Source organism: Mycosarcoma maydis, chromosome 1 (assembly GCF_000328475.2).
Source record: "Mycosarcoma maydis chromosome 1, whole genome shotgun sequence".
Classification (NCBI taxonomy): domain Eukaryota; kingdom Fungi; phylum Basidiomycota; class Ustilaginomycetes; order Ustilaginales; genus Mycosarcoma; species Mycosarcoma maydis.
The window spans coordinates 854,259-881,060 of NC_026478.1; the positions used below are offsets into that span (position 1 = coordinate 854,259).

The 26,802-nt window shown below is 52.6% G+C and overlaps 8 protein-coding genes across 8 annotated transcripts; 3 read left to right on the top strand and 5 right to left on the bottom strand.

Moving 5' to 3' along the window:
* Positions 1-258: 258 nt before the first annotated feature.
* UMAG_10095 (putative DEAD-box ATP-dependent RNA helicase DBP2) lies at positions 259-3,624 on the bottom strand (the record flags this gene model as incomplete). The annotated part of the gene is made up of 3 exons (XM_011388351.1): positions 259-575; positions 667-687; positions 2,304-3,624. The coding sequence occupies 3 exons, from the start codon at positions 3,622-3,624 to the stop codon at positions 259-261; spliced, it is 1,659 nt and encodes a 552-aa protein (XP_011386653.1).
* Positions 3,625-4,939: 1,315 nt separating this feature from the next.
* UMAG_00315 (putative biotin synthase) lies at positions 4,940-6,250 on the top strand (the record flags this gene model as incomplete). The annotated part of the gene is made up of 1 exon (XM_011387919.1): positions 4,940-6,250. The coding sequence occupies one exon, from the start codon at positions 4,940-4,942 to the stop codon at positions 6,248-6,250; it is 1,311 nt and encodes a 436-aa protein (XP_011386221.1).
* Positions 6,251-6,714: 464 nt separating this feature from the next.
* Positions 6,715-10,173, bottom strand: UMAG_00316 (uncharacterized protein; the record flags this gene model as incomplete). Its single annotated transcript, XM_011387920.1, has 1 exon — positions 6,715-10,173. The coding sequence occupies one exon, from the start codon at positions 10,171-10,173 to the stop codon at positions 6,715-6,717; it is 3,459 nt and encodes a 1,152-aa protein (XP_011386222.1).
* Positions 10,174-15,518: 5,345 nt separating this feature from the next.
* On the bottom strand, positions 15,519-16,718 carry UMAG_00317 (uncharacterized protein; the record flags this gene model as incomplete). Its single annotated transcript, XM_011387921.1, has 1 exon — positions 15,519-16,718. The coding sequence occupies one exon, from the start codon at positions 16,716-16,718 to the stop codon at positions 15,519-15,521; it is 1,200 nt and encodes a 399-aa protein (XP_011386223.1).
* Positions 16,719-19,113: 2,395 nt separating this feature from the next.
* UMAG_00318 (uncharacterized protein) lies at positions 19,114-20,061 on the bottom strand (the record flags this gene model as incomplete). Its single annotated transcript, XM_011387922.1, has 1 exon — positions 19,114-20,061. The coding sequence occupies one exon, from the start codon at positions 20,059-20,061 to the stop codon at positions 19,114-19,116; it is 948 nt and encodes a 315-aa protein (XP_011386224.1).
* A 563-nt stretch (positions 20,062-20,624) lies between these two features.
* UMAG_00319 (deoxyhypusine monooxygenase) lies at positions 20,625-21,707 on the top strand (the record flags this gene model as incomplete). Its single annotated transcript, XM_011387923.1, has 1 exon — positions 20,625-21,707. One exon carries the CDS (start codon positions 20,625-20,627, stop codon positions 21,705-21,707), a length of 1,083 nt encoding a protein of 360 aa, XP_011386225.1.
* Positions 21,708-22,075: 368 nt separating this feature from the next.
* UMAG_10097 (uncharacterized protein) lies at positions 22,076-23,545 on the bottom strand (the record flags this gene model as incomplete). The annotated part of the gene is made up of 3 exons (XM_011388352.1): positions 22,076-22,579; positions 22,945-23,140; positions 23,478-23,545. 3 exons carry the CDS (start codon positions 23,543-23,545, stop codon positions 22,076-22,078), a joined length of 768 nt encoding a protein of 255 aa, XP_011386654.1.
* Positions 23,546-24,811: 1,266 nt separating this feature from the next.
* Positions 24,812-26,680, top strand: UMAG_00321 (cleavage polyadenylation factor subunit MPE1; the record flags this gene model as incomplete). Its single annotated transcript, XM_011387924.1, has 1 exon — positions 24,812-26,680. One exon carries the CDS (start codon positions 24,812-24,814, stop codon positions 26,678-26,680), a length of 1,869 nt encoding a protein of 622 aa, XP_011386226.1.
* Positions 26,681-26,802: the final 122 nt, after the last annotated feature.

Consider the following 26,802-nt stretch of genomic DNA (forward strand, 5'->3'; position numbering starts at 1 on the left):
GGCAACTGAAATATTTGACAATGATAAACAGATCGAAACGTGAGCGTGCCATTCAGTCGTGATTCACGATTGGCATAAATTTACAATGCGAGACCATCAAAGGTCAGCTGTATTCGTTGTGATGCTCAAAGGCATGCAGCGCTGCCGAAGAGCTTTTGATCTTGATCGAGGATCTTGATCGAGAACACGACCGAGGCAGATCACTCATGCTGGTCGAGGAGTGCGACGATCGACCTTCCGAACAAAAGCGTAGCTCGTTTACCACCTCGAATTGCCCACGGCAAACGAGTTGGCTCCCGTGCGTCCTCCACCGCCGTAGCCGCCACGGCCGCGACCGCGCCCGCGACCGCCACGGAAGCCACGTCCACCGCCTCCGCCACCGAAGCGACCCATCTCCTCAATCTCACGAGGGATCTCTTGCTTGGCCTCGCGAAGGATGCCAATCAGCTCTCGCGCCGACTTGGAGTTCTCCGGCGTAAAGTACGTGTACGCCGTACCTGTGCGTCCGGCACGTCCGGTACGGCCAATCTGGTGGACGTAGTCCTCAGTGTTAGTAGGGAAGTCGTAGTTGATGACTGCGAAATCCAATAAGAATCGTAGACAAGAAACGAGTCAGCGAAATCGTGACCGGTGAGCTAACGAGGTAGTCATCGAGCCTCAACTTACCATAAGAAATGTCCTTGACGTCTGAGGGCGACCAATGTTGATTGTAGCGCGCAAAGGACGAGTCGGGAAAAGATCAGCAGCAGAGCAAAAGACAAAGCCACAATTGCCAACATGGTTGCATGGTTTGCCATCGGTTCAAAGCAATCGTGAGGTTCGTTCGAGCCAAAGCCAGACAAGGGCGAAAAAGAAGTTGAAAACGACGTTCGCATTGCATAGAATGAAACGCAAACGCCGTTGTACGTCGACATGATAGAAAGGAAAACAAAAAGATGACAATCGCATCCGAAAGTTAGCAATCAAGCCTGCAGGGCTAAAGGTGAAGTCCACCGCGATACAAAAAGAGGATGACCTTGTCATCCCGTACACCTGCACAAACGTCCTGGCTTCCACAGACAATCAAGTCTGTAGTCATGCCAGAACAGCATTGCAAGACAACACAGCCTTTTGAAAGACAATCCTTCAATGGCTACACCCCCAACAATTTCGTGTCGGAAGCTTGCTATGCTACGCTCCTGCGCACGTCCTTCAGTCTCCCGAAACAGTCGTAGTCCTACCCTGTCAACATAGTGTGCAACGGTGACCAGTGATTGAGTATTGCACTCATCACCGCTGACAGCAGATCCTTGTTCGCGCAGAGGTGGCGTTCCTTACTTGACCAAAAAAGAGAAGCTTCATCGAACATGGGTCGAGATCATCGCGACACAAGAACTTGAGTGCGCAGAGCGATAATGCGCAGCATCAGTGACATCAGCTGCTCAACAGCATCTGCGATAGAGTATGCGGCCGTCTCATCCGGTAGCCGAGTAGCTGGCATCTTGCTATGCTGTAAACTAGATGGAGCAGCTGAAACGGGGAGGGAAGAGCAGCGCCTATCATCGCAGACAATGGCATTGGGCGAAACCGAAAACATGACACAAGTCTCCATGAGCACCTATTCATCAGCGGGTATCTTGAGCACCAGACAAAGCCTGAGACACCCGACTCCTTTCCTTTCCATGCGAATTTACAGCGCAGCAACACCTTGAGAAAGCTGAACCGACTTCAGCAGATGTGTAAAGGCATGCAGAGAGACTAGCAGGCGTAGTAACGCAGCCGGCCCCTTCGCTGGAGGAAAGAATCTTGCTGATAATAGTTTGCGAGACGCAATCTTGACGACGAAAAAAGAGCTTCTCTTGATGGTTGCTGGAAGAAACATGAGACGCCAAAATCGGCATGCATTCAAAAAGGAGATGAACGCATAACCTCGCAAACTCCAATGATCAGGAGATGGCGAGGTGATGTCCACAATTACCTCTTTGGCAAGACGTGCAACACTGTTGAGTGTTTTGACATGCCGATGAACCTAGCGAAGGGCACCTGATTTGGACCGTACGACAGCGTGTTGTCGACTGGGAATATTGCAATGCGGAGAAGAAAGAGGAATGGGGTGGTCGAAGAGTCACACGATCGTAAAGATCGCTCGCGTGACTCTATCAAAGGTCTCGAACCAGAGGCCACCAGATCATCTCGCAAGGCGGGGACGAAAGAAGGAAGGTGGAGTGCGGAAAAGCATCGGGAGTACAGACGTGGGAAAAGGGCTGGGGAATGGGAGAGATGAGAGTGGAGGGAGAGGAGGAAACAGAGAAAATCAAACTTACCGAGACCTCGAGATGCTACAGCGGTAGCAACCATAATGGGGCTGCGACCCGATTTGAACTCGGCGAGTACCCAATCACGTTCTTGTTGCTGCTTGTCACCGTGGATGGCAAGGGCGGGCCAGCCGTCCTGACGAAGGAACTTGGTCAGGTCATCAGCAACACGCTTGGTGCTAGTAAAGATGATGACCTTGCCGTTCTCGGCCGAGATGGTCTCCAGGTGACCAATGAGCTTGCCCTTCTTTTCGAATTCGGTGCAGACCTCGATGATCTGCTTAACGTTGTGGTTGGCGGCAAGCTCGGTGGAGCCGATGTTAACCTGGGCGTAGTTGTTGAGGAAATCGCCCGCAAGACGTTGCACCTCCTTGGGCCAGGTGGCGGAAAACATGAGCGTCTGTCGGTCGGGACGGATCTGCTGCAAAATCTTGCGGATCTGTGGCTCGAAACCCATGTCGAGCATGCGGTCAGCCTCATCCATGACCAGGTAGGTGACGCGTCGAAGGTTGGTTTTGCCAGCGTCCACCATGTCGATAAGACGACCAGGGGTGGCGATGCAGATCTCGGCGCCACGCTGGAGGTCGCGGATCTGAGGACCCTTGGGGACACCACCGTAGACGGCGCAGGTTCGGAGGCGGCTGGAGCCACCGAAGCGGTTGCACTCCACCTGGATCTGGTTGGCAAGCTCACGAGTGGGAGCAAGAATGAGGGCAATGGGGCCATCGCCAGGCTTGAGGAGCGGCTGAGCGTTGATGTGAACCATGGCGGGGAGCGCAAAGCCAATGGTCTTACCGGAACCAGTCTCAGCGATGGCGACAAGGTCACGACCGCTGAGAGCCATGGGCCAGGCCTGGGACTGAATGGCCGAGGGCTCGCTGAAGCCCATCTTCTTAATTTCGGAGAGAATGTAATCGGGGAAGCCGGCCTCGTCGAACGAAGTGACGGGCTTGGGCACGTTCTGACCTTGAATGGTCATCTGCTTGGAGGCGCGGTACTGTTGGACCTCGCTGTCAGAGCGGTTGGAGACACGGGGGTCCTCGACGTAAAAGTTCTTCTCGAAGGGAACGAGGTTGACAGAGTTCCAGTCGACAGCGCCAAGGTTGCTACCGAGGTTGCTCATGCGGTCGCCGCCGCCGTAGCCACCACCGTATCCACCACCGTATCCGCCACCTCCGTTGCCATACGAACTGCCACCTCCGTATGAGGAGCCACCACCATAACTGCTACCACCGTTGCCGTAGCTGCTAGAGCCACCGCCGTAGCCGCCACGACCACCGCCATAGGAGCCACCGCGACCGGAGCCGCCGCTGTATCCGCCGTAAGACATTTCGTTAAGGTTGTGGAAGGGTGAAGGGGTATTGGAAGGAGGAGATGATGAGATCAGAGATGCTTGCACAGTTGAGCAAGGACGTGTAGTTGTAGAGCTGAGAGAAGGGGAGAAGGGCGCGCTGATGCAACTGACACGCCCACCTGTCGCGAGGTGCTCAGCAGCCTTTTAGAAACAGCAAACAAGGGGCAACGGCAAAAAAAAGAAAAGGGGAAGAAAAAAATGTGACGACTCTAGGGAGGGAAAAATTTCTTACTTGTGGCTGCAGGGTGCTGTCTGCACGTCTCTCCTACATTCACGATTTAACTTACGATTCGTGATTGGATCGAAGAAAAACAACTTATTAATTTGTGAGCAGAGAGACGCAAAGCGCCAACGTCCTTTAGAAACGGCCAAACTCGTGACTGCTGAGTTGCCCGCAGCGAAGAAAAAAAATCTTTGACGAAACACAGGCCAATTCGAATTTTTTGTTGAAACACGAAAATGAACTGAATCACGAGTAAGATCGGATTTTCTCGTACGAAACGTTTGTGGCCCAAAGTTTCGCATGTGCATATTGCTGAAAACATAACACCTAACTTAGTTACCTGCCGAGCTCGTGGCTCATGCATGGCTTTCAGATTTTGGGGGGAGTAACCGCGCCCCATCAAAGCCGAGATACGCGTTACGCAGGATTACAGGAACTGCATTTCGTTGGAAGACTCTCGCAAGCAGTATTCGTGATTGCTCCTTGCCAACCGCACGCTCAATTGAGGGTGCAGTTCCTTCGATTAAGAGTCACATGAACATCAGATGTTGAAAGACGATCACAGCTATCACACATGTCGTCGGAGCTTCGACTGTGTCGCCTCCAGAAGGAGAGCTGTTATCGGCGTGACGTGCGATTCACGATTATCGGCCGCTCAAACTACGAATCACGAATCGTGACCCGTGAATCGTGAATCGAGCAGCCATCCAAATTGCTGCGATTTTGGATCAGCTGCCGGCAAATGGCAGGCTATGGAGAATAAGTCAAGGGACGAGAGGAATCACTCACGACTGAATAGGCCCAAGCGGCGCAGAAAGCTTGGCTTTTTCTAATCTTCTCCCAGACATAACACAGACCACAAGTCAATCGTGAACTGCAACGTGCAAGAACGTATGTCTGAAGAGCCGGTATTATACGTCTATCTTCCAAAGAATTCAGCCATCATCGATACCCGGCACGCTTGCTCGCCATATACGAGCACGACGATTCTCACCATCACCACCACCACCACCACCACTGCCTTGTTTTCATCGGCCTCCATCAACGTTCCCTAGGGCTGAGACAAAAATGTCGCTTCTTCGACAGACTAACGCCGGCCATCTGGGCCGTCCCTTGGCGGGCCTGATCGGCACCTCCGCTCGACAGTGTGCTCAACCCGTCGCTTCGGCACGCCCTACTCCGGCTTCGTGTCGTGGACGCGCAACAGCGGTCGACCCGAACGATGTCGCCGCAAACGGCGGTGTCGCCTCTTCTTTGTCAGTTGCCTCCGCTTCGACAGCAGCTACTTCTCTGCCAAGCAACGAAGGCGCCATCCGACATAATTGGTCCCGCAAGGAAGTGCAACGGATCTACGACTCTCCCTTGCTTGAACTCGTCTTCCGCTCCGCCAACGTTCACCGCATGCATCATCCTGTCAACCGTGTCCAGCTTTGTACCCTGATGAACATCAAGGAGGGCGGATGTTCCGAAGACTGCGGATACTGCTCTCAGTCCTCTAAATACGAAACGCCTTCCAACGCTTCCAAGCTCGAAGACCTTGAAACCGTGCTCACTGAAGCACGCAAGGCCAAGGCCAACGGAAGCACGCGCTTCTGCATGGGTGCTGCATGGAGGGAAGTCGGTGGTCGCAAGCGCGGATTCAACCGTATCCTCGACATGGTCCGCGAGATCCGTGGCATGGGCATGGAAGTCTGCACCACGCTTGGTATGTTGACTCCGGAGCAAGCCAAGCAGCTCAAGGAAGCCGGTTTGACCGCTTACAACCACAACCTCGACACTTCGCGCGAGTACTACGGTAAAGTGGTCACCACCCGCAGCTACGACGACCGTATTGGAACCATCGCCAACGTTCGCGAGGCTGGCATCTCGGTTTGCTCCGGTGGCATCCTCGGCTTGGGCGAAGAGCACGAAGATCGCGTTGGTCTCATCTGGGAGATGAGTACGCTTCCCGAGCATCCGGAAAGCTTCCCCGTCAACGCCCTTGTCGCTATCCCCGGTACACCCATGGAGCAGAACAAGCCGATCACATTCCAAGAGATGCTTCGCACCGTTGCTACGGCTCGTATCGTCCTGCCTGGCTCCATCATTCGTCTCGCTGCAGGTCGTCATCTGTTCACCGAGTCCGAACAGGCCATGGCTTTCCTCGCCGGAGCCAACGCTATCTTCACAGGCGAACGCATGCTTACGACTCCAACCTCTTCCTGGGACGAAGACAAGGCTATGCTCGGTCGTTGGGGTCTGCGAGGCATGCAAAGTTTCGAGGACAAGACCATGGCTTCACACAGCGCCGTCACCCTTGACTCGTCCCCTGCTGACGCTAGCGCAATCGAGCAACGTCGTGCAAAGGCAAAGGCCAGCGAAGCCTTCCAGTCGGCTTAGACTGCCATCTTTCTTCCCATTCTCACACTTGAGACTCCCTAGCCTTAGCAATATCATTCTACTTCCAACTCATCTTCCATCGCCTGCTTCGCATGTTTCAGTCTCTGCTGTCCAGCTTACGATCACCACATGCGGCGCTTATAGACATCCATCCGATTCACTCTTTCTGACCCGCAGATCGTGATCGTCTGGTACATCAAATGTGTTGACACGTCTCGATTTCGTATTTGATTGTGAGAGTGTCTACAGATACAGCTGCCGGAAGCAATAAGAAAAGTGATTAAACCGAATCCAGTGTTCCAGAGAGCGAAGCAAATCCCGTGTCCATAAAAATCAAATGAGAAGAACGAAGCAGGAAAGAAGCAAGAGCGGGGTCAAGAGGTGTGTGAGTGTCTCTGCTAGCTCATGCGAAGAGAGCAAGTGTACAACAACGTCCGTGATCCGAATCCATGCCTCGATACCAATCAAGCCGTGGCGGCAGCAGGGCCGCACGACTGTAACAAATCCTGAATGACGCCAATTTCCCTATCCATCGTATCCCATGCGTATCCTAACTGGCTCAAGCCTTCGATCAGATTTTCCACCTCTTCCTGTTTGGAGCTATGCGTGTATGGGCCCAAATTCAACTGATGCATCCCTTCCAACTGGCGTAGCACTTCGATATGAGCGCTAGTCGTCGGGTTGTTGAGCGCTTCCGCCGACTGCGTTGCATGTGCATTGTTTCGCAGAGCCTCCTGGGCCACAACCTGCTCGACCAGGTCCTGCTGCTGCAACGTCTGCGGGTCGATGAAGTTGCTCGGATCCGAGGGCGAGGCGACCAGATTCACTTCACATTGTGGAGAGTCTCGACGTCCGCTCATGCGGCTTGCTACCTGCTCGTCAGAAACGCTCGGAATCTTGGCAAGGAATTGAGCTACGGGGAAAATTTGCTTGAGGACCGGGCCCCCAGTCTGCAGGATGCCAAATGGCAGCAAGATGCCAATGAGACGCGCTGTCTTGCGGCAGGACACAATAGCTCGTTGCATGCTCTTGTCAAAGAGCGATTTGAGCGATGCTGCAACCATCTTGTCTTCCTCGGACATCGCACTTTGGCCTCCGAGCGAGTGACTGAGGGTCGCCATGAAAGCCGCGTTGGCGCGGTGTCTCTCACCGAGCGCACGGAAGAGGGCAAGATAGAGCAGCGATCCGCAAAGCTTGGTGCTCGCGATCCAACCCAAGGGACGGAAAGGTTGGAGGCTATTCATAGTCGACCACGCCTTGGAGGCACACCTGTCAAAGAAGAGCATAAGCGAGTCCAGACTGTTCCAGACAGCACCGCATGCTCTCTCCAACTTCCGCAGCTCAGCCAGCGATGGCCGGGCCGAAAATCTAGCCGAACGTGGAATGGGCGCCATCGACGCGCCAGCAGGTCGTTGCCACGGTGGAATGGACGGCTTCAGGCCCTCAGCAGCATCAATGTGCGTGCCCAAGAATCGTGAAAGCGCACCAATCTGCACCATAGTCATGATGACAAACGTAAGGCCCATCTCGCCAGATAGCACCACCTCGCCTTGCCGAGGTGGGGCGACAGGCGCTGTTTCCCGTCGGAAAGAAGCATGGCCGATCACTTCAATAGCGCGGTCCTCTTTAAAGTAGGGCTTGCGTCGGTTAAGGCCCGAAGCAATTGAGTCGCGGCACCAAGCTGTGAGGAAGACACGATGCGACTGCATGATCCTGAGCATATTCTCGACCGCATGCCGGTTCGTCTCGTCGACGACGAGCTTGGTCGACATGCCGAGCTTCTCCGTGTGATCACAGGCTGCGTCAGCAAAGGCATGTGCCTGAACACCGTCGACGTTGTCGAGTAGCGGCGCAAGCAGGCTGAGCACCTGGATGCTCTCGATACTGGGTTTTTTGAGGATATCGTACTTGTGCACCAACGAGAGCGCATGGTTCAGTAGGGCATGGCAGAACGCCTTTCGAGCTTTTCCGCGTCGCAAATTGTGCTCGATGTCGCCAGGGCGATATGTTCGCATGAGCAGATTGCTGCGCGTGGCGATCCATGTACGTGGGCTCAATCGGTTGTTATCCATGGCTGACGCGCCAGCGGAGGCGAAATCGCCATACTCATCGCTGCTGCCCATCTTCGCACCTTTAGCGAGCAACTTGGCTCGTTTGGCTTGAATGTAGGTGTCGGTACACTGAATGCGCTTGTCTTCGCAACGGCTGCAACCCATTCCGTCGGGTCGCTCTGTAACATCGCACCGTACCCTTCGCAGACGGCACGTGTCGCAGGCGACACCCTGCTTGCGCTTGGGACGCTTGAGGCTGACTTTACAATCGCCATCTCGGCCGTCGATCGGCGGCTGGATCACACCGTTGTCATCCACCTCTTGAAGGCGGACGTCGACAGCATCGAGATCTTTGAAGTCTGGACCAAAAGCAATAGGCGCATCAGTGTACTGGGCGGCCCAGGCATGGAGCACAGCGAGCAAAGTTTCAGTGGTACCGGGTGTACCGATCTTGCTCTCCCTGGTGCCAGGCCAGGTGATGGAACCGAGACCCTGAACATCCGGAACGATGGAGGGGAGGCCTTCAGCGGCAGAACCACCATTGGACATGATGGACATTTTGCGGGGATCGCCGTTGGAAGCATTAAACGTTTTGCTAAAGTGAGCGAAATCGACCACGGGGGCCTGCATGTGGCAGACGGCAAAGAAGCAGTTGAGAAGTTGAATCGATAGCGAACCGGCCATGACTCGGTCGGTGATGCGCACCTCAGCGCCTCGCAACTCGGTGAGAGCGCGTATGAGGATGGTGGAGGCATTGATGCGCTCGACCGAAGGCCTATTGGCAGATGCACCAGTAAGCGAGGCACCGTGGAGCATGCGTGCTTGCTCGATGCGCTTGCCCGAGCGGCTGGGACGAGGATAACGGCGGGAAGGTGGGGTGTGCGTCTTTGTGCAGACAAAGCCCTTGTCTTCGCATCGAGTGCAGCGGATGTGATGAACGGCCGTGCCGGCACTGGTGCTCCTCTGCATCTCGAGCAAGGCGGTCTCTGCTGTCTCTGGCGACGAGCTGCGCGCGGCCTCGGCACGACGATCGTCGAGATCACAGCGGAGGTGCTTGGTGCGACACTGATCGCATGTAACGCCCTGGCGACGCGCCGACTTTTTCTTGTCGCTCGATTGACTGGTCATGCCTTCCGAGTCCGGCGAGTCTGTAGACGAATAGCTCGGTTCGGTGAAATCTTGAAACGGGATAGGAAGGGAAGATGTGGTGATTCCCGATTCTAAGGCGCCCAGCAGGTTGGGATCAGATTGCGAATGTATCGACGAGATGTGAGGCGGAAGAAAGGTGGGATCGGCCTGACCTGTATGACGAGCAGAAGTTGAGTCGTCGAGGTAATGAGCGTAGTAGCTCTGCGTGTCTTGCGTGCTCTCCGGCATTCCAGGAAGGCAAGTGAAGGAGAATGAATGGGCAGCAAGGGGATCCATAGACGACGAGGATGAGGTAGCTTGACTATGGAGAGACTCGGTCGCTGGAAGACCATGGCTGATTGGAGCTGGTTGAGCAGGCATGGGGGTCGAAGTGACCCCGTGAGTTGAGTTCCACTGAGGCTGCATTGCAGTTTGGTGTGGGTGGTTGTTGGTATACGAGTCTTGAGATGGTTGTTGAGTCCGCAGAGAGTATGAGTGGTTGAATCCAGTCATTTGTGGTTGGAAGGCGCTAGAAAACACGCTAGGCGTTGGCACACGTGGGCTGTGTGCTGCGTTGGGCACAGCGTTCTGACCAGCGTCCATGACGGTCATCGAGAATGCCAAAGGGGAAGCATAGAGTTGTTGTGCCTGTAGCAACTGTGCAGAGAGAGACGAGGCAGGCAGCGAGTGTCTGCGCGCGTCATTGAAATCTAGTCGACCGTCTTGTTGCCGAGTGGAGGGCATGCTAGACAACATGTGTAGCTATGGGCTGGAGAGGTTGCTGGTATATACTGGCGGTATTGCAGCAATAAAGGCGAGCGATGCAGAAGGTAGGCCCAAGAAGGACGTTTGGGAAGCGCTCGGGGTAAGGAACTGAGTTGTACGATAATCGCTGGAACGTTGCAATGTTGAGAGGAAGAGGGAAGTGTTTGGTGGTAGACTTTACGAAAGGGAACGGTGCCGTACTTGAAAGTAAAAGGTGAAGATCTTATACTTGAACTGGACGGCGGTAACCACTATCAGGGTGTGGCGCAGCGATGGCAGGGCTTGCTGCAATCGGAAATCTGCAGGAAGTGACGAAAGGACTCAGAGCGGCTATGATAGGCAAGGTAGATACATGCCGGACCAATAGACAGTGCGAGGCAAAGAGACTGTACAGTTGAAGCGTACTCGAATGATTAGACAGTGTCACTCTGCGTCTAGTGAGCTACTGGCAAGTGTCTGAGTGCTGCTGATCTGTGGAGAGGTACAGATCCGAATGACACACAGGGAGCATGAGTGAGATCTGGATTGTTGGCCAGGGATGGTGCAGAAAAGAGAAAGAGAGCGCTGAACTTGGAGCAGACGGATCGATGAGCAGACAGGTGTTGACAAACTTGGGTCGTGGCAATGGATAAACAAGGGAATGCTTGACGATACCAGCTAACGAAGGGGGCTGGGCCGAATGTGTGCAGCCCAGGAGATGGTCTCGGATATGGATGGATGGCGTGAGAACAAAGCTGCAGGATGTCAACAATAGTGTCGCAGAAGAGGCATATCCAGCATAGCGAGTGTTTTTGTGAGATGTGTGGCAGCAATCCAAAAGTGGCCGGGTGAATTCTGACGGCGAGGCGGAATCGGCGCAGCAAATGCAAGACAGACGACGCAGAACACAAAACCAGGAATGAGCACACAAAGCAATCGACCAGCACGGCAGGGTAAGGCGGCGTGCAGAAAGAAGACGAAGAGAGGCGGTGACGATGCGCCGCAAGACAGCGAGAGAGTGCAGAGGGAGAGTGGAAAGAGGGGCAATCAAGCCAGAACGTCTTTGTGACGAGAAGGAGGAAAAGTGCGACGAGTGTGACAAGACGAACTAGTTAGATGGGGATGGCGAGAGACAGGGTGATGAAGAAGATCCGGACCGAAAATGTTTCAGCGCACACGGGCGGCAAAAAGAGCAGCAGCGCCGAGGGCTGCAGGTCAAATCCGAGATCCAGAAAGATGCGAAAGACGATCAGCGGGTAGGTGATGCCCAGATTCTCTCTGGTTAACGTTTGAGCAAGGTGAAAGGGGTGAATGGTTTGCGATCTAGTCGCTTGTAATCACCAAGAGTGAAAGGTGTCTCACTATCCTATGCGTACGCCCTGTACGAGCCAAATGACCCAACGAAGGCGAAGGACGTTGGAATCGGAATGAGCGCCCACACTAAGCTGTGAAAGACCATCGGAAGCTTGGAAGACGGTTCCGAGGAGGAGACGGAGCGTGATTCACGATTGGGTTGGTCATCATCACGGCTAACGTTGACAGGTGAAAGATCATTCCAGTCTGACACCAAATAAAATAAATTCAAGTGAAAGATGAAAAAAAAGTCCAAAACAAGAAACAAAATCGTGATATCCACGATTGTAACGGTACGCAAAACAAGCAGTCGTGAGTCACGAGTGACCAAAGATAATTGCAAACAGCCAAACAGCGTTTGACTCATCACTGTTTTTTTTTGTGCTGGGGAGTCAAGCTGCTAGAATTGAACACATTTCCGTTCCAGGTGTGAGCGAGTGAGCCAAAACATTCAACATAGGTGGAATGCGACGTGCTTGGTTCGAGTGGAAATCTGCACGGAGAAAACTGCAAGCAATACTCGAACGATGCTAGCCGAGGTAAGGGCGTGGGTCGAGACCTTTGACGATTCGTCTAATCCCCCACACATCGGCAACAAATATTTTGGCGCTAGGATATGCTGGAAGGACGCATGATCGTTCGCACCGTTACGTGCCAACGTCTTGTCAGCAGCCAAGAACAGATGTGTGAATTGTTGCCGAATTTCTGCCGGAGTACAAACTATCCGGCAGAACTCAACTAGGCTCGCGTAGGGTCTACAAATTCCAAAGTGAAATTCAATTCAAGCTTGCTTCTTCCAAGCTTTTTTCATGTTCGGGTATCCGCAAGCTATCAACGACGAACGCGTGTCTACGCTCGTGAAAGAATTCACAATTGCTATCCGCCATCTTGCTGATTTGCTGTTTGTTTCCTTTGCTCTGTTTTTCGCGGGTTCCTCATCTTGGAATGCAATCACAAGGAGAACAGAGTAGATGACGTAGTGAGTGGAGCTGCGATTAGAAGCAAACCTGCATCGAGCCTTTAAGGTTGGAACCAAAGTGGAATGAGTGCTGCCTTCTGCGAAAATTTCCCGGCGGACGGCTGCTTCAACAAGGTTTCAGTTTCACGCCTATATTGGAATGCTAGCCTCTCCTCTTGCAATCCTTCCATCCGAGGCTGAGGGCATGCTCGATCTGAGTCTGTACAAGCCAATCTTGGAAATCAGCCGCAAACGCGTCGTCGAGCTTTGCCTGATGGCGTCACATCCAAGAAATTCCTCGCCACGCGTGACGCGAGACCGTCCAAATTCGAGCTTGTGCCAGCCAATGCGCCAACCACCATGTGCTGTATTATTCCAAGTTCAATCAATCGAGGCAGCAGCGAGATCGTCATCCACTACGAGATACCGTCGTAGCCGAGTTCAAACGATCTAATGCCACGATGAGACCATGGCGGCGCATGCAAGCGTAAAATTTATTTTCGGACTCCAAAGCCTAGCCACCACACACAAACACTTCTACGCCTGAACTGCAGGTTTGCACGATGCGTGTGTAATTCAAGCGAGCCAACGCTGGTGGAAATTATTCGGCCGTCAAAAGTAGTTGGCGGTGACATACACCGTTACCGCCTGGGCACCAAGTGTGGTTGCCAAGAATCGAAACAAACATTTCCACTCCATCCAATTTGTTACGGCATGCTTTGGCACCGATTCGCATCGTATCACGGTGCATCTCAAGCAAGGTGCCTGCATCCTGACAAACGAATCTAGATCGACTAGCGTGGGATCAAGCCCCAAATGTTGGCAACCGTCTCCTGCTCTAGACCAGTCAATCTGCAGGGTCGTCACAGTTTCGGCTGAATTTCGCTTCCGGCAAGAGTTCTCGACCCTCTCAGCAGCACAGCCAAGGCCTTGCACCCTGCATCGTCATTCAACTCATTGTGAACCTGTCCATATCAACGAACTGTCGCATCTGATGGCAACAGTCATAAACTCCGATCGTGGACCAGCGCCTGTACAGTATGATGGCGACGCCTTCTACTGTACCTTGGAACGATCAGAGTCTTGGCAAGCGCCGCTGTTGCCTCGGCTCTACTCTGTCACCTATAGCTTCAGCCCCCCGGACTTACCGCTGGACAAATGTTAACTGTTGCAGCAAATCTCCGATTGCATGCAGCGGGCAGTTGTAGAATCGATGGCTGTTTGCTCACATGCACATGCAACTTTACCTTCCCCACCCTTGTTCGATCGAGAGTCGTACTGCATGCCCCAACCCACTTTGGGAAGGCTCAAGCTAGCTTTGATCAAGCCTGTCTTTTGTCTCAGCACTGCATCGGAAGATCCAGTATGCTCTCATCGGTCAAGGCAGGAACGGGTGCAGTTTCGACAGATCCCAACTGCGTGACAGGTGACGAGTATTGGCAGACAGAGTTTCAGCTGACTTCTTGCCTAGGTTGGTTCGTTGTAAAAAGTGTTGGGAGCAATTTCCATGTTTTCACGAATGGAAGATCGAACCCCAGCATTTAAGAATACCGTGATTTGAGGCTGAGTGTTTGGAAAAGTTTGGATCGACATCGGCTCGCGTTTCGTGAAAGATTGAATCTCGAGCTCCAAACCCCAGCATTCAAGAACACCGTGATTTGAGGCTGAATGGGCTGTAAATGTATGAATCGGCATCGGCACATGTTGATCGCTAAATGTATCATTTTCACTATGAATTTACGCCCGCTTTAGCTTCGGATCCGCTTTGCACATACAGAAAAATGGCCCTTTTAGCTCGGCGGAAATGGCGATGCCAAAAACAAGGGTCCCGTCCGAATTGACATTTCCTTTGCCGTCCCGGTTTTACCGTGCAAACTGTTTCCGTGCTCTTCATCCTTCGTAGCTTCGCTCAATTCAGTATAGTCAGATTGCTACGCCATGCTGATTCAAGATAATTCCAGGACAAGATTAGGCCTAAAGTTTCTGTTCAGGGTACCGTACGCAACGCCGCCGCCAAGTTATGTTTCAGAGGGCAACACCTCCTTTACGCCCCGTGCCCAGCTCCAGTGGGAATCAAGCGACGGCACTAACTGCAACTCAACGTACTATCACAAACATTAGAATAGTACGCATAGCGACGTCATCCCGGGAAAGACGCCTTTCTGAATCTCAAGTACGAATTGTAGAGTGCAGCCTCTTCGGTGAATTATTACTTGCCATACGAAGAGGGAACCTCTGTTCACTGCTTCACTTTTCGGTCTTCAGCAATGCAACAACTCGATTCTTCCGACGCAGAGACCACACGTATATCATGTACAAGGTAAACTCAAGCCCAACCATCTTCGGATCACGAACGCCCGAACCTGAATGAAAGGGCCAAGCTTCTTTGTAATTTCCGCATGGGAAGGTCAATGCCTTCCCGATGGACAAATCAAAACTTCGGCGTGGATGGCGTGGTTGGCGTGGGAACGTTTGATATACCGTAGGATCGAATTTTCAACTTGATATGAAAATGCGTTAAACACCCAGGTGGTTGTGCTGATATTGCTGCCTGCCATATGCAGGTCATTCGGATGTGCTGCACCTTGAGAGCAAAAATCCACTAAAACGCCCGGATGGCATCAGACGCCACAATGGTGCTCCTTTACAGGATAAGTTAGCTACTATCCTACGCGGTCAGATGGTCGTTCGTCCCTGTTATCGTGCATATCCTATGCAACAGTGCGGCTAAATAGCCACTCTGATTGAGTGCCTGTGAGTTCTCCCTATTGAATGATGGCGTTCGCTGACGTCGATCACGCCTCATTGCTAGTCATCACGTGAATGTTTGCTCCCATGATCGTCTCAGAATACCGCTGCACCATGCATATCTAGTCTCAGGCTCCTTCACTGTTTCACAGGCTAACCTTAGTCTTTCGTTACCAATATAGCTTCTGGCCCACAGGGACCAGATAAATAACTCTGAGAAATTTGTTCTATGTTAGCACACGGGTCTGGCATAAAAAGTGTTGCAAGCTAATGGATCACAGTGGATCTAGAACACAACGCGCTCCTTACAACGGTTGCATGAAACCATGCTGCGTTCAAACATTTCCTCATTTTGCTTTGCATCTTCCACCTCACGACCTTGCAGAATCACATGTAGCCTTTTTCGTGTCGCCCCTTGGCGATGGTAGCCATCAAAAGCATCGCTGTCAACTAGACCGTTGCAAGCTCCCACGTCTGGGTCAATGACCGCCTTGGCACATGTAAAGGAGATCGGCTCCATCACGTCCGTTCCCATATCAGCTGTTGTTGTCGCCATGTCGACACAATATCCCTGATATCCAATCTGAAGCCCTTCTCCACGCAAGAACGGTTGGTCAGCACGACGTGGCCGTCGCTTACCTACCTGAACAATGATTTGAGTCGCTTCGCACTCTTTGAACGCTAAGCTCGATTCTTGTCCCATGGCATCCTGCCTCGATCTGGTTCGATTGTGCCAGAGTGCGGCTACATAGCCGTGCTGCGAATACCGTTCTCGATCTGCAGTGTTTTTTGGGCCTAGTACACCTCTGTCATCTGTAGCAGCTTGTTGCCATATCCGCGAGTCGGCCCTTTCGGTCTTGACAATGGTGCATACATCTCTGAGCGATGGCTGGGAGCGAAGTTGTTGAATCAAGAACGCGCCTGCAATACCATGCCAGCCAGTCAAGTGTAGGCTGCGAATCTGGTGCACTTCTGCGTTCCGCGCTGGCAAGTCTTGGAAGCTCTGCAACGGCGCTCCCTTGTCAAGGTGGTACACATGCTGGCTGGTCAGGAATTCCAGGACGCACTGCAAGAGGTGGAAATCGATCAAGCTCTCGTCCCGCGAAAGTTGATGCACAGCCACCAAAAGGTCAACGTCTCCTTTATCGTTTACGCTTGCCTTGGCAGCAGAGCGCTGGATGCAAGATGACCGTGTCAGTCCAAAATCATGAATCTGCCGCGCGGCGTCTCTCCACTCTGATAAGTTTAGCCTGTGCGCTGGCTCCAAGAAGAGTAGCTCTCGATCAAACTGAGCAAATGTGTTCCTCAGAGCACGGCATGTCGCCGTGCTGAACACGATAAGTCCGGCCAGATCCAAAAACCGCGACAGATAGAACAGAAGCTCGGATGGTAGCGCCAGGATACGTGCTCTGCTACTCAGAGACGATCGTCCGAGTATCTCGAATGTTTCAGTCGGGCTTCCGGATAGGTTTCTTGACGTGTCCATGGCAGGCAAGAATTTCAAGTGCGCTGTCGCGAGTCTATAAATCCCCTTATGTTTCTTTCTTGTCTTTTCCCAGCCACTGACACGGACGTGATTTGGAAATGGACTTGAAACGATTATCGAGACGGTTGCTGATATCCCAAGAGCGTTTGCAACGATAGTGACCTGTGGGCCTGCAAAATCGACAGTTGCACTTGTTTCAGCCTGGACTCCAAGTATCAACTTGGCCCATCAATCGCCAACGCGAGCAGTGCGTTTGTCAGGGCCGGCGACGACTTGGCCAGGCTTTTGGGTCTGGCTAGGCAGACAGAACTTGAGCGTGAGCGTGATCCAAGCCCGGTCGAAGAACAGACCAGGTCTTTCCACCAGACGCATCTGATATGTGCCGCCACCTCAGGTGCAGGCGCAAGTTCCTCAGAGATGTTGTTCCGACGGATGCTGATGCACCGGATATAACCGAGGTGGCTTGATGTACAGGGTATAGCAGCAAGGTGTCAGGTCCAGACCGAGGTTGGCGAAGGCGCCATAGCTTGGCCTGTTCCTGACAATACGTCTTGTATACTATTTTTAGTACGACACTGCAGTAGTTGTAAGCTGATAGTCGATTGTTTCGCACCGGTATGAAATCGTTCAAAGGCAGATAGACGTGGTTTTGTAACTCGCTCTTCAATGACAGAGATCGATATAGTTCAAGTCGAAATGTTGGGGTAGCTGAATTCGGTCCTATGCGGCAACGAACTTGTGGTCGCGATCGTAGCTATAACTTTGATGCTATACCGGCCCGATACCGGATGTATAGGCCAAATGAGCCTGTTGTCAGACGGAATCGAGTGGCGCGGAAACAGGGAGATGATGGTATTTCGCTTGCTACTCGTCGGAAGTATCTGTTTCGGGTTGACGCCAAATCGAGGCCGCTTTTCTTTTTTTAACTCACGACTGCATCCCTAACAGATCATACAGTATTCTGAATCGTGACGTGACTCATAGAACGGCTTCTTACATAAATTAAACTAACAGGTATTAATTAATAAATAAACATCCGGATTCGTGATTGTGGATCACGACATGCGTTCATATTGCCTGTGGACCCTCGATTGGCAAAAATCCCAACGTCACCAAACGTTTGGAGCCCAGCTTGAAAACACACGACAACCACAAACACAGAACGAATCTAAATGGTTGAACTTGAGCGTCTAAGCTCTCGAAGCTGCAACCAATTCGTCTGGAAGTTGAGCCTTGTCAAGACATTTGGCGACTGTTCTCCCTAGAATTGAGGCATACTGTTTATTAAACTGTATCCTACAGCGGGCGTTTGACAGCTTTCTCGTAAATCATTTATTGACACATTGATAGGAGTCGTTGTGTGCCTAGGCATGATGCCCAGACGTGTGCATGGACCCAGGTCAGAAGCTCGAGCCCGAGACTTCCAATGCTAACGATCGATGGGAAAGTCTGGCTTGAGGCAAGATTCGCCCTGTTGTGATAATCTTGTATAGCAGTGTGGCGAGTTCATCGATCTGATGCAGCTAGCGGAGAGAGGACAGGTGGAAGGTTATGAATATCTTGTCAAACTCAGCAGTTACTTGAAGGCTAGTGTGGGAAGCTTTAGCTCTGATGGTGTTGTCTTGACATCTAACACATTTTGTTTCCCGAAAATCGGCCCACTTGTTTTCAATCGCACGAATCTTGTCGCTTCTCTTCATCTCAATCTCGCAATCTTGCAAGCTCGCAAACGCTGGTCTTGATCCTGATCTTAGATCATATTCTACCCATCTCAATCTCGCAAAAGCGTCTTTGTCGTGAGAGATTCGCTTTCAGATGGCGGTTTTTGAGTCACGCGTCTAACACATGTGGTCTCATTCGCCGATGCGAAGATACAGTAGCCGTCGTGGCTGTGAAGGGCGAAGACATGCGACGTCTGGCGATCGCGGTGCCGACGTGAAACACGGAAGTCCCGATTCACGATTCACGATTCATGGTGCCATGTTAGGCCGATTCTCAGCAAAGTCCGACAACGCCCCGGCCTAACACCATTCGGAATTTCGCACGTTTGTGGTTGTGTGAGACGCTCTTCGACACTCACAACGGTTGAGCATCATCGAAGTTGTTTGCCTTCCGCTCGCAACACTGCGAACAGGTACAGATCCTGAAGAGGTCAAACAAGCTAGACGAAAGAGCTTATTATGCGTTCGTCACATATGAGTTGGTCTCAGCGCTTCTGCTTTTGACAAAACAAGTTTGAACGAGAGAGCACCGATGCTACAAGGAAAACACACAGCCACGACGTGCAGTGCAGAATAAGAAACGAAACCCAGTGGATAGATGTAGTGCAGGGACGTGTGAGAGATCAGAACATGCAGAGCGGGTGTCACGTGTGTTGCGCGCGCAGAGCCAGCTTTTAAAGGCCGTCAGGCATCATCATGTCTTTTGTGACAGCGTCTTCGGCGTCCTGGCTGTCGTCATCCTCGTCATCCTCGTCATCATTGTCGTCTTCCTCCATATCTTGATCGGCATCGCTGTCTTGGTCCTTTCCGTTCGACTTCTTAGCGGCGCCGTCACCCTTGCGGTCTCTTGACCAACCGTTGTCGCTAGGTGCACGCAGCTTTCCAGCCTGGTTGCCTACGAGCTGTTGATCATGTTCGGAAAGATCGATGAGATGAACACCACGTTCTCCCTTTTCCTCTTCTGCATCCGCTGCGCTCCAGTACGCCAAGGGGATTAATCGGAAAGCAGCCATGTGAACAAGAATGTGCTTGAGGATCTGTGCTTGATTCGACGTAAGCGTCTGACCCTCCTTGCACACGACGTAGTTCTGGAGCAACGTAGGAATACCGCGTCTCAGCTCGGTGGGCATTCCCAATTGTCGCAATTGCGGTTCGACCGGGTGCGGGAGCGTATCGGGGGGGTTGGAACGAGCCATGACAGGTCCTTCTGGCAACTCGATGGTTTCAGTTGCCTTGCTTCCTCCTCTTGCAAAATCGACTCGCTGGTAGTCCTTGAACCAGTCAATCACCTCAGCGGGCGGCGACTCGGTGAACAGCAGGCCCACATCGCCCGAAAGACGTTGGCTGATACCACTAATACCTGTCCTTACTTCCTCCTCCTCTGTCATTCCGAGTGCGAGGGCGAGCACTTTGAGTTTGCCAAAAAAGATCTTGCTTCCCTTCCAGAGATCGCGAACCTCTTTGAGGTAGTTGTTGCGCATCGAGTGGTGACCGAGGATCCAAACGTAAGGGTATTCTTGAGCCGCATCACGAACTTTGTCGATCAGATTGGCTTTGTCTTCTTTCGTCTTTTTGTCCGTTCGCGTCAGGGACACAACCTTGGCCCGCTTAGCTCGTGGCATGTTGGAGTGGGTGTGATGCGGGTCGAATTCGTGCTACTCAACAGGATGATGGAGAGCAGTTGATAGGAACAGGATCAGCTTCAAGGTGGAGAAGCAGCCAATTCACAAAGCTGCGTCTCACAGCTCGAACCCTGAGCAAAGTTTCATTGCCATGCAAAATCTTCTCAACGACCCTTGTTTGCAAGTTTGCCTCACAGAAGCTCTGACCACTGCTCACGTGATTATACTCTCGTGAAATTTTTCAATTGTGAATCGCGAATGTCGGAGTACTTTAAGGCTTTTTCTGGTGCAAAGTGGTAGGAATCACGAATCGTGAATATCAAGTTTTGATACTCCACTCGCTGCACAGTCGCAGTAGTGAGTTGTAGCGTTGTGAACCAGATCTGATTAGGAAGAAAGGAACGCTGCCCGTGACCTTGGAAGTTCAGCCCAAGAAGGTGCTTGGCTTTCCTACAACCTTTCTCACTCCATTCTGTCTGCTCTTTGACTGATACCATTTATCAAGTCACGCTCAAGTCATGGCCACAGGGGACCACGCCGCAATGACAGCCACAACAGCCAACATGGATGCTCTAGAAAAGAGCCTGTGCGATTTCACCGGCTCCACGCCGCTCGATCAGCGATTCCGATCGCTCTTCACCATCAAAGGTCTTGCTGCCACTTCGGACCAACACATGCAACGAGCGATATCGATCATATCGCAGGCGTTTTCAGACGACTCCGCTTTGCTCAAGCACGAGCTCGCTTACGTTCTTGGACAACTTGAAGATGCACGTGCGTTGCCAACACTCAAGAAAATTCTCCAAGACCTTAGCCAAGATGCCATGGTGAGGCATGAAGCAGCAGAGGCGATGGGAGCCATCTCTGATCCTTCCGTATTGCCCATTTTGGAGCAGTATCGTAGCGATAGCGACGTGAGCGTCCGCGAGACGTGCGAACTCGCCATCTCCAAAATCAGCTTTGACAACTCTGAGGAAGGACAGGCACTGAAGCAGTCGAAAGCACAAGCTAAACTCGCTGAAGAACAGAGTGGTCTAGGTGGCGTTGAATCGGCGTTCAAGCCCATCGACCCTGCTCCTGCAATGACGCCTGCTGCTAGCAAAGAAGCGGCTCGATCTCAAGCCGATGGCGTCCGATATGATGCTTCCCATGTACCACTTTTCCAATCGACGCTGCTCGACACCAACTTGAGTCTCTTCGAACGATACCGTGCCATGTTCGCGCTGCGCAATGTTGCGCATGGTGGAGGAGACGGCGCAATTCAAGCGGTGCTTGCGCTAGCACGCGGTCTGCAGGACGGCTCGGCCTTGTTCAGACACGAAATCTGCTTTGTGTTTGGCGAGCTGTGCCACCCAGCTTCCATCCCAAGTATGCTACACGTATTGAACGATACCAAGGAACACGAAATGGTACGTCACGAAGCAGCAGAGGCGCTCGGCGGCATCGTCGAAGAGGGCGAGCATGCGGCAAACGATTCAGCAAACGATTACACCCGCGTGCTCGATACGCTCAACAAGTGGGCCCACGACATGGACGCCCCTCGTGTCGTAAGAGAGAGCTGCATCGTCGCTTTGGACGAGTTGGCTTACAACAACGATCCGACCCAATTCCACCGCATTGAAACATCCACTCCTGTCGCTGCCTAGAAGGCCCCTTTCCTAGCTCCCTCGTATCCTTCCCTCCTTTGATGCAACTAACATCGTCGCGCAACCTGTCTCCCCCCCCCCCCCTTGTACAGTACTCACAATACGAATGCCAATAATCCAATCAATGGCCAGCCGTGGATGTCATTCCACGCTTCAGACCTCGCAAGACATTCACGATTTGAAGAAAAAAGCTGAGCTTGCGTGCGAAAAGACAAGAATACAAATACAATGCGACCAACACCAACGAGGAGGAGACGACAGAGATAGATAACGCGCTGAGGATCTGCGGGCAATTGAGGGTATCTGGAAAGTTTGCGAATGATTGTACGTGTGAAAAAAGAAAAGCCTTGTCGTAAGTGCGAGTTGAATCAAGCTGTTAGCGCCGTTTCGGCATCGCCATTGCGAACCGCAGTGCCCGTGGCACCAGCACCGATGCCCAGGGCGCCTTCAAGATCGAGGCGCGGAAATTCCTTCTTGCCAGGGCCCGTGGGACCCATGAGCTCTTCGGTGTAGTTGAGGATCTTGATCAGCTGAGGCAGCTTGGGTTCTCGGCCTTGACTTTGAGAAGCGAGGATAGCGGCATTCAGCTCTCCAGCCGTCTTGAGTCGCTGACTGGGGGAGAGAAGCTCAGCGACATGAGGAGGCGCAGCGAGCGGACCTGTCGCAGCGACGCCCGCAGCCTTGGGCACATCAAAGGCAAGCAGTGCCATGGTGCGCTCCAATTCCGGTAGCAGATCCGGGTGCTCTTCGCCGCGAGGTGCCAGCTCTTCGGCGGCAAAGGCAAGAGCTTCGTTGACAAGACCGGCCCGAATGAGCTCGATCAGACGCTGTTGCTGAAGATGGAAGAAGAGCAGCGGGTTGTTGTCCAGGATCTGTTGGCAGCACAACAAGCAATCAAACGAAACGATCAAAAGTCAGAATCGCTGCAAACATGGCTGCACTGAGAAAGTTTGCTGTGGTGACAGCAGCAGTGTCCGCCACTGCAAACGCAGGAAAGCATGCCGAATGCATGATGGCGAGTCAGATATATGAAAATTTGGTGTAAAAAATTATCCGCACATAGACTCCCACTGGAGCCCGTTGCTAAGCGTGGTGCATGAAAAAGTTTGTCATCATTCGAAGCGGGCGCAAGAAGTGGCCCTGGGTTGCGTGCCACTGTCATTCGAGGGACAGTTCGATATGCCATTGTTGCTACTGCTGTCACCGAAACGTCGCATTGCTGCAAAGGGAAACGTACCTCTGGATCAAGTTCATTGACGCGGCCAATTGCATCGTCAATATCTCCGCGCTGAATTGCCCCTCGGATGATCATGCGGTTGAGAATGCTGTCCGAGTCGACGAAAGGCTTAAGGCCGCTCTCCTTGCTGAAGCAATCGGCTGCGTCTTTATAACCTTCAATGACTAGGTAGTCCATGACGAGGCGGTTCAGATCACTGATTCAGACGAAGAAAGTAGAAGAAATTTGGTCAGGATCGTATCTCCATGACAGATTCCTCCACTCAAGCGGTAAGGCCAAGCTGAAATTTAGTCGTCCGCTCTACATGGTATTTTGGCATGTATATCTTGATCTTGTGCGTGCTCGCTCGACAGGTCAGTGGGCATAAGTAAAATGGTTTTCCTCATCAGATGTAGGAGAGATTCCCACTTTGCGTCAAGTCTCATCATTTGAACGTCGAGCGAGGGGTGATGTTGCAAGGGCTGGGTTTACAGCTCCGAACGTCTTGAGGCGATAAAGCATCTCCGGAAAAGGATGCAACAAGCGAAACTTACTCTTTGGCAACGTTGATCGAAGAGAGCTGACGTTCCCATTCGGATTTTTTGAGGAGCGTTTTCGACATGCTGGACGCGGGCTGAGTCGAGCCTTGTTGTCCGAGTGTTGACTAGGCTGAGACCAAAACAGCGAGTTGCCGTATTGCAGGTTCGCAAGAACAACGTCACCCAATCAGTAAAGAGACCGACAGAGATAGACCCTGTCTGGATCTACGAATGAGGTTGACGGACCAACTCTACCAAAAGAGACGGAGCTGTCCGGCCCGATTGGCGGACAACGAGGGCCGGAGGATTGTGGTGGAAAGGGAAAGTTCGAAAGATGAGAAAGCGCCGTCACTCGTCCCGTTTTAAACTTTGCGCGATGGGGGAGAGAAAATTTTGGCCTCAGTCGAATGAAGAATTGCGGTGACTGTGATGAGCGTGATGGAACAAGATGGAGGCTCAAGATCCGTCGGTGTGATTGGCTCGTGAAGGCGCGAAATCACGAATCACAATCGTGAAGCGTGAATCCGTGAATCACGAATCACGAATGCTGCTGCGAAGCCTTTTCGCAACTCACAACTGCAGATTTTCCACATGTCTGTCACAGTCACGAGTGAGTTTCTTGAGTGGAGACACCCAACTCGTCCCGGCCGTAAAACGGTGTCGATCACAGCTGAAACTGATCTCAGCTGAGCCTTATAATGCATGAGGGCGTACACGCTCCAAGTCCACCTGCTTAGCCTCTCAACTACCACCATCCTTCCCGTCGCCAACCCATTTCTTATCGAACAAGCACGCTTGCTGTCAACGTATCATCCTTGCCATCAGCGCGCCTCTTGCCAAATCCCAGTCTACCGTATTGGATCGTCACACGACACAGTGTTGGCATTGATCATAGCGGCAAATCAGCTACTCAGGGATCCAAGCTGTAACGCTCAGTTGTGACGCTCAGTCTTGCCTTGGGTTCGACGTCATCTGATGCCCTGTTGTTGTTTTTGTTCAAACCACCCTTACTATCCACGCTACCTGCCTTGAAGGCTCTGTACACTGTTTCTGTTCTCGTCCAAGAGTTGATGTTGGTGAATGATCAATTCTTTTAGTCCTGCCCACTGATTGATCGGTTCCGCGATTCCAGTGTTTCTGAAGCAACCTTGTCCCTCAAGCGTAGCAGCTGTACAGTAGCTTTTCCTCAAGACACCTCGGCCCACCCTTGCTTGCCTGACGTGCAGCACCAATCTTCCCTCTACTGAGAAGACACGTCTTGCCCTTGCAGACTTTCTCACCCGTCCTCGTTCTCTTTCTTCTCTTTCCTTCCTGATTTAGCGTGGCCTTAAACGCAGAAGAACAGCACGATGGCGTCCGCATCTGTCTACTACAAGTTCAAGTCCCAAAAGGAGCCTTCGCGTATCACCTTTGACGGTACGGGCATCTCCGTATGGGATCTCAAGCGCGAGATCATCCTTCAGAACAAGATGGGCAGAGGCACCGACTTTGATCTCGGCGTCTACAATTCAGACACAAATGACGAATACAAGGACGACAACTTTCTCGTTCCAAGATCTACACAGGTCATTGTACGGCGCTTGCCTCCTTCCAAACCTGGTCGCGGAACTGCTCAAAATTACGTCGCCGACGTCAATGGAGCTGCCGACACGACCGGCGCAAGTCGTTTCTCCGGAACGGCAAACGCTTCAGGTATCAAGCCTGTTGATGCCCGTTCCCAGGCGTATCGAGGCCCCATGACGATGAGATTCGATGGTGGCAAAGATCCAAGCATGTCGTCGACCCAACCATCTTCGAGCACGGGTCCTTCCAGTGGTGGAGGTCCTGCAGCTGCTGCCACGGGGGATGAAGCTGACCGCATCGCTGCTATGTTTCAAGCGACCACAGAGCAATGGGATGAGACGCAAGAACGCATGTCGCACGCCACGTATCGCGACCGCTCCGGACAAGCACGTCGAGGCGGTCCCCCAAGGCCCATGGCTACTCAGCGCGCTCAGCAGCAGCTTCCTGATCGTCCACCGCCCATCGGATACGTCTGTTTCCGGTGTGGCAAGCCGGGCCACTGGATTCAAGACTGTCCCACCAATGACGATAAGGAGTATGACAATCGACCTCGCTTCAAGCGCACCACAGGTATCCCAAAGTCCATGCTCAAGACCGTGGAGCAACCTACAGATGAAGATCATCGCGCCGGCGTCATGCTCACTGCGGACGGCACCTATGTCGTAGCACGCGTAGACCAAGAATCGTGGCGCAAGAACCGTGTTCGCACTAAGCCTCTTACCCAATCTGACGTCTACCAGTCCGCACCGACCGATCCATCGCTCGCATGCCCGCTATGCTCCAAGCTGCTTCGAGACGCCGTGGTGACGCCGTGCTGTCAGACCAAGTACTGCGAGGAGTGCATTCAGACGCACTTACTCGAGCACGAGTTCTTATGTGCGGAATGCGAGAAGCGCATCGCTGATCTGGAGCAGCTTCAGCCGGATCTAGAGACTCGCAAAAGGGTCAAGGAATACGTCAAAGAGACCATCGAACAGAGCGAAAGGGAGATTGCAGAGGAAGCGAGCAAGGTCGAACAGACAGACGATGCAGGAGACAGTAAAGTAGGCTCGCCAGTCCCGGGCCGTCAGCGTACCCTTAGCCCCGGTGTCTCGCACAATGACCAGGACGCGCAGGCACACAAGACCGACGCTCAAAGCGATAACAACAACCTTTCGTACGGCGACGCCCACGACACTGGTAATGGTAACAGTCAGGGAAATGCCGGTCAAGCCGGGGGAATGGTATTCAACCCGCAGATGGTGCAGCAGATCATGATGATGCTTCAGAATCCGCAACTCCCACCACCCATGCGAATGCAGCTGCAGATGCAGTTGCAGATGCAGCAGTTCGCGTTCATGCAACAGATGCAGCAGCAAGGCGGTGGCGGCGGAATGAACGCCATGCCGATGAACCAAATGAATATGGGCATGATGCAAGGCGGACAACCCAACATGCCTTGGGGCCAGCAGCAAGCAGCGCAAGCCACCAACCCGTTCAGTCACCGCGCTCCACCCACCAACGAGCACTCGGCCTACATGCGTGTCCCCGTCAACCAGGCCAGAAATAGCACCAAGGTGGTAGGAACAAAACGCGATCGTCCAACTGACTTTGTCGAGGTCGGTAGCAAAGGTGCTGGAGCAGGCGATGCTAGCAAGTCAGCCCGCACTGGCTGATCCATCCTTCATAGCTACCTCTGGTTTTGTATCAATGCAGTCCCTTTATCGATTGATTAGCAGCACGACTTTCAAGTGGAGGCCTGAAATGACGACCCTCATGCTTAGACGCGATATTCGTG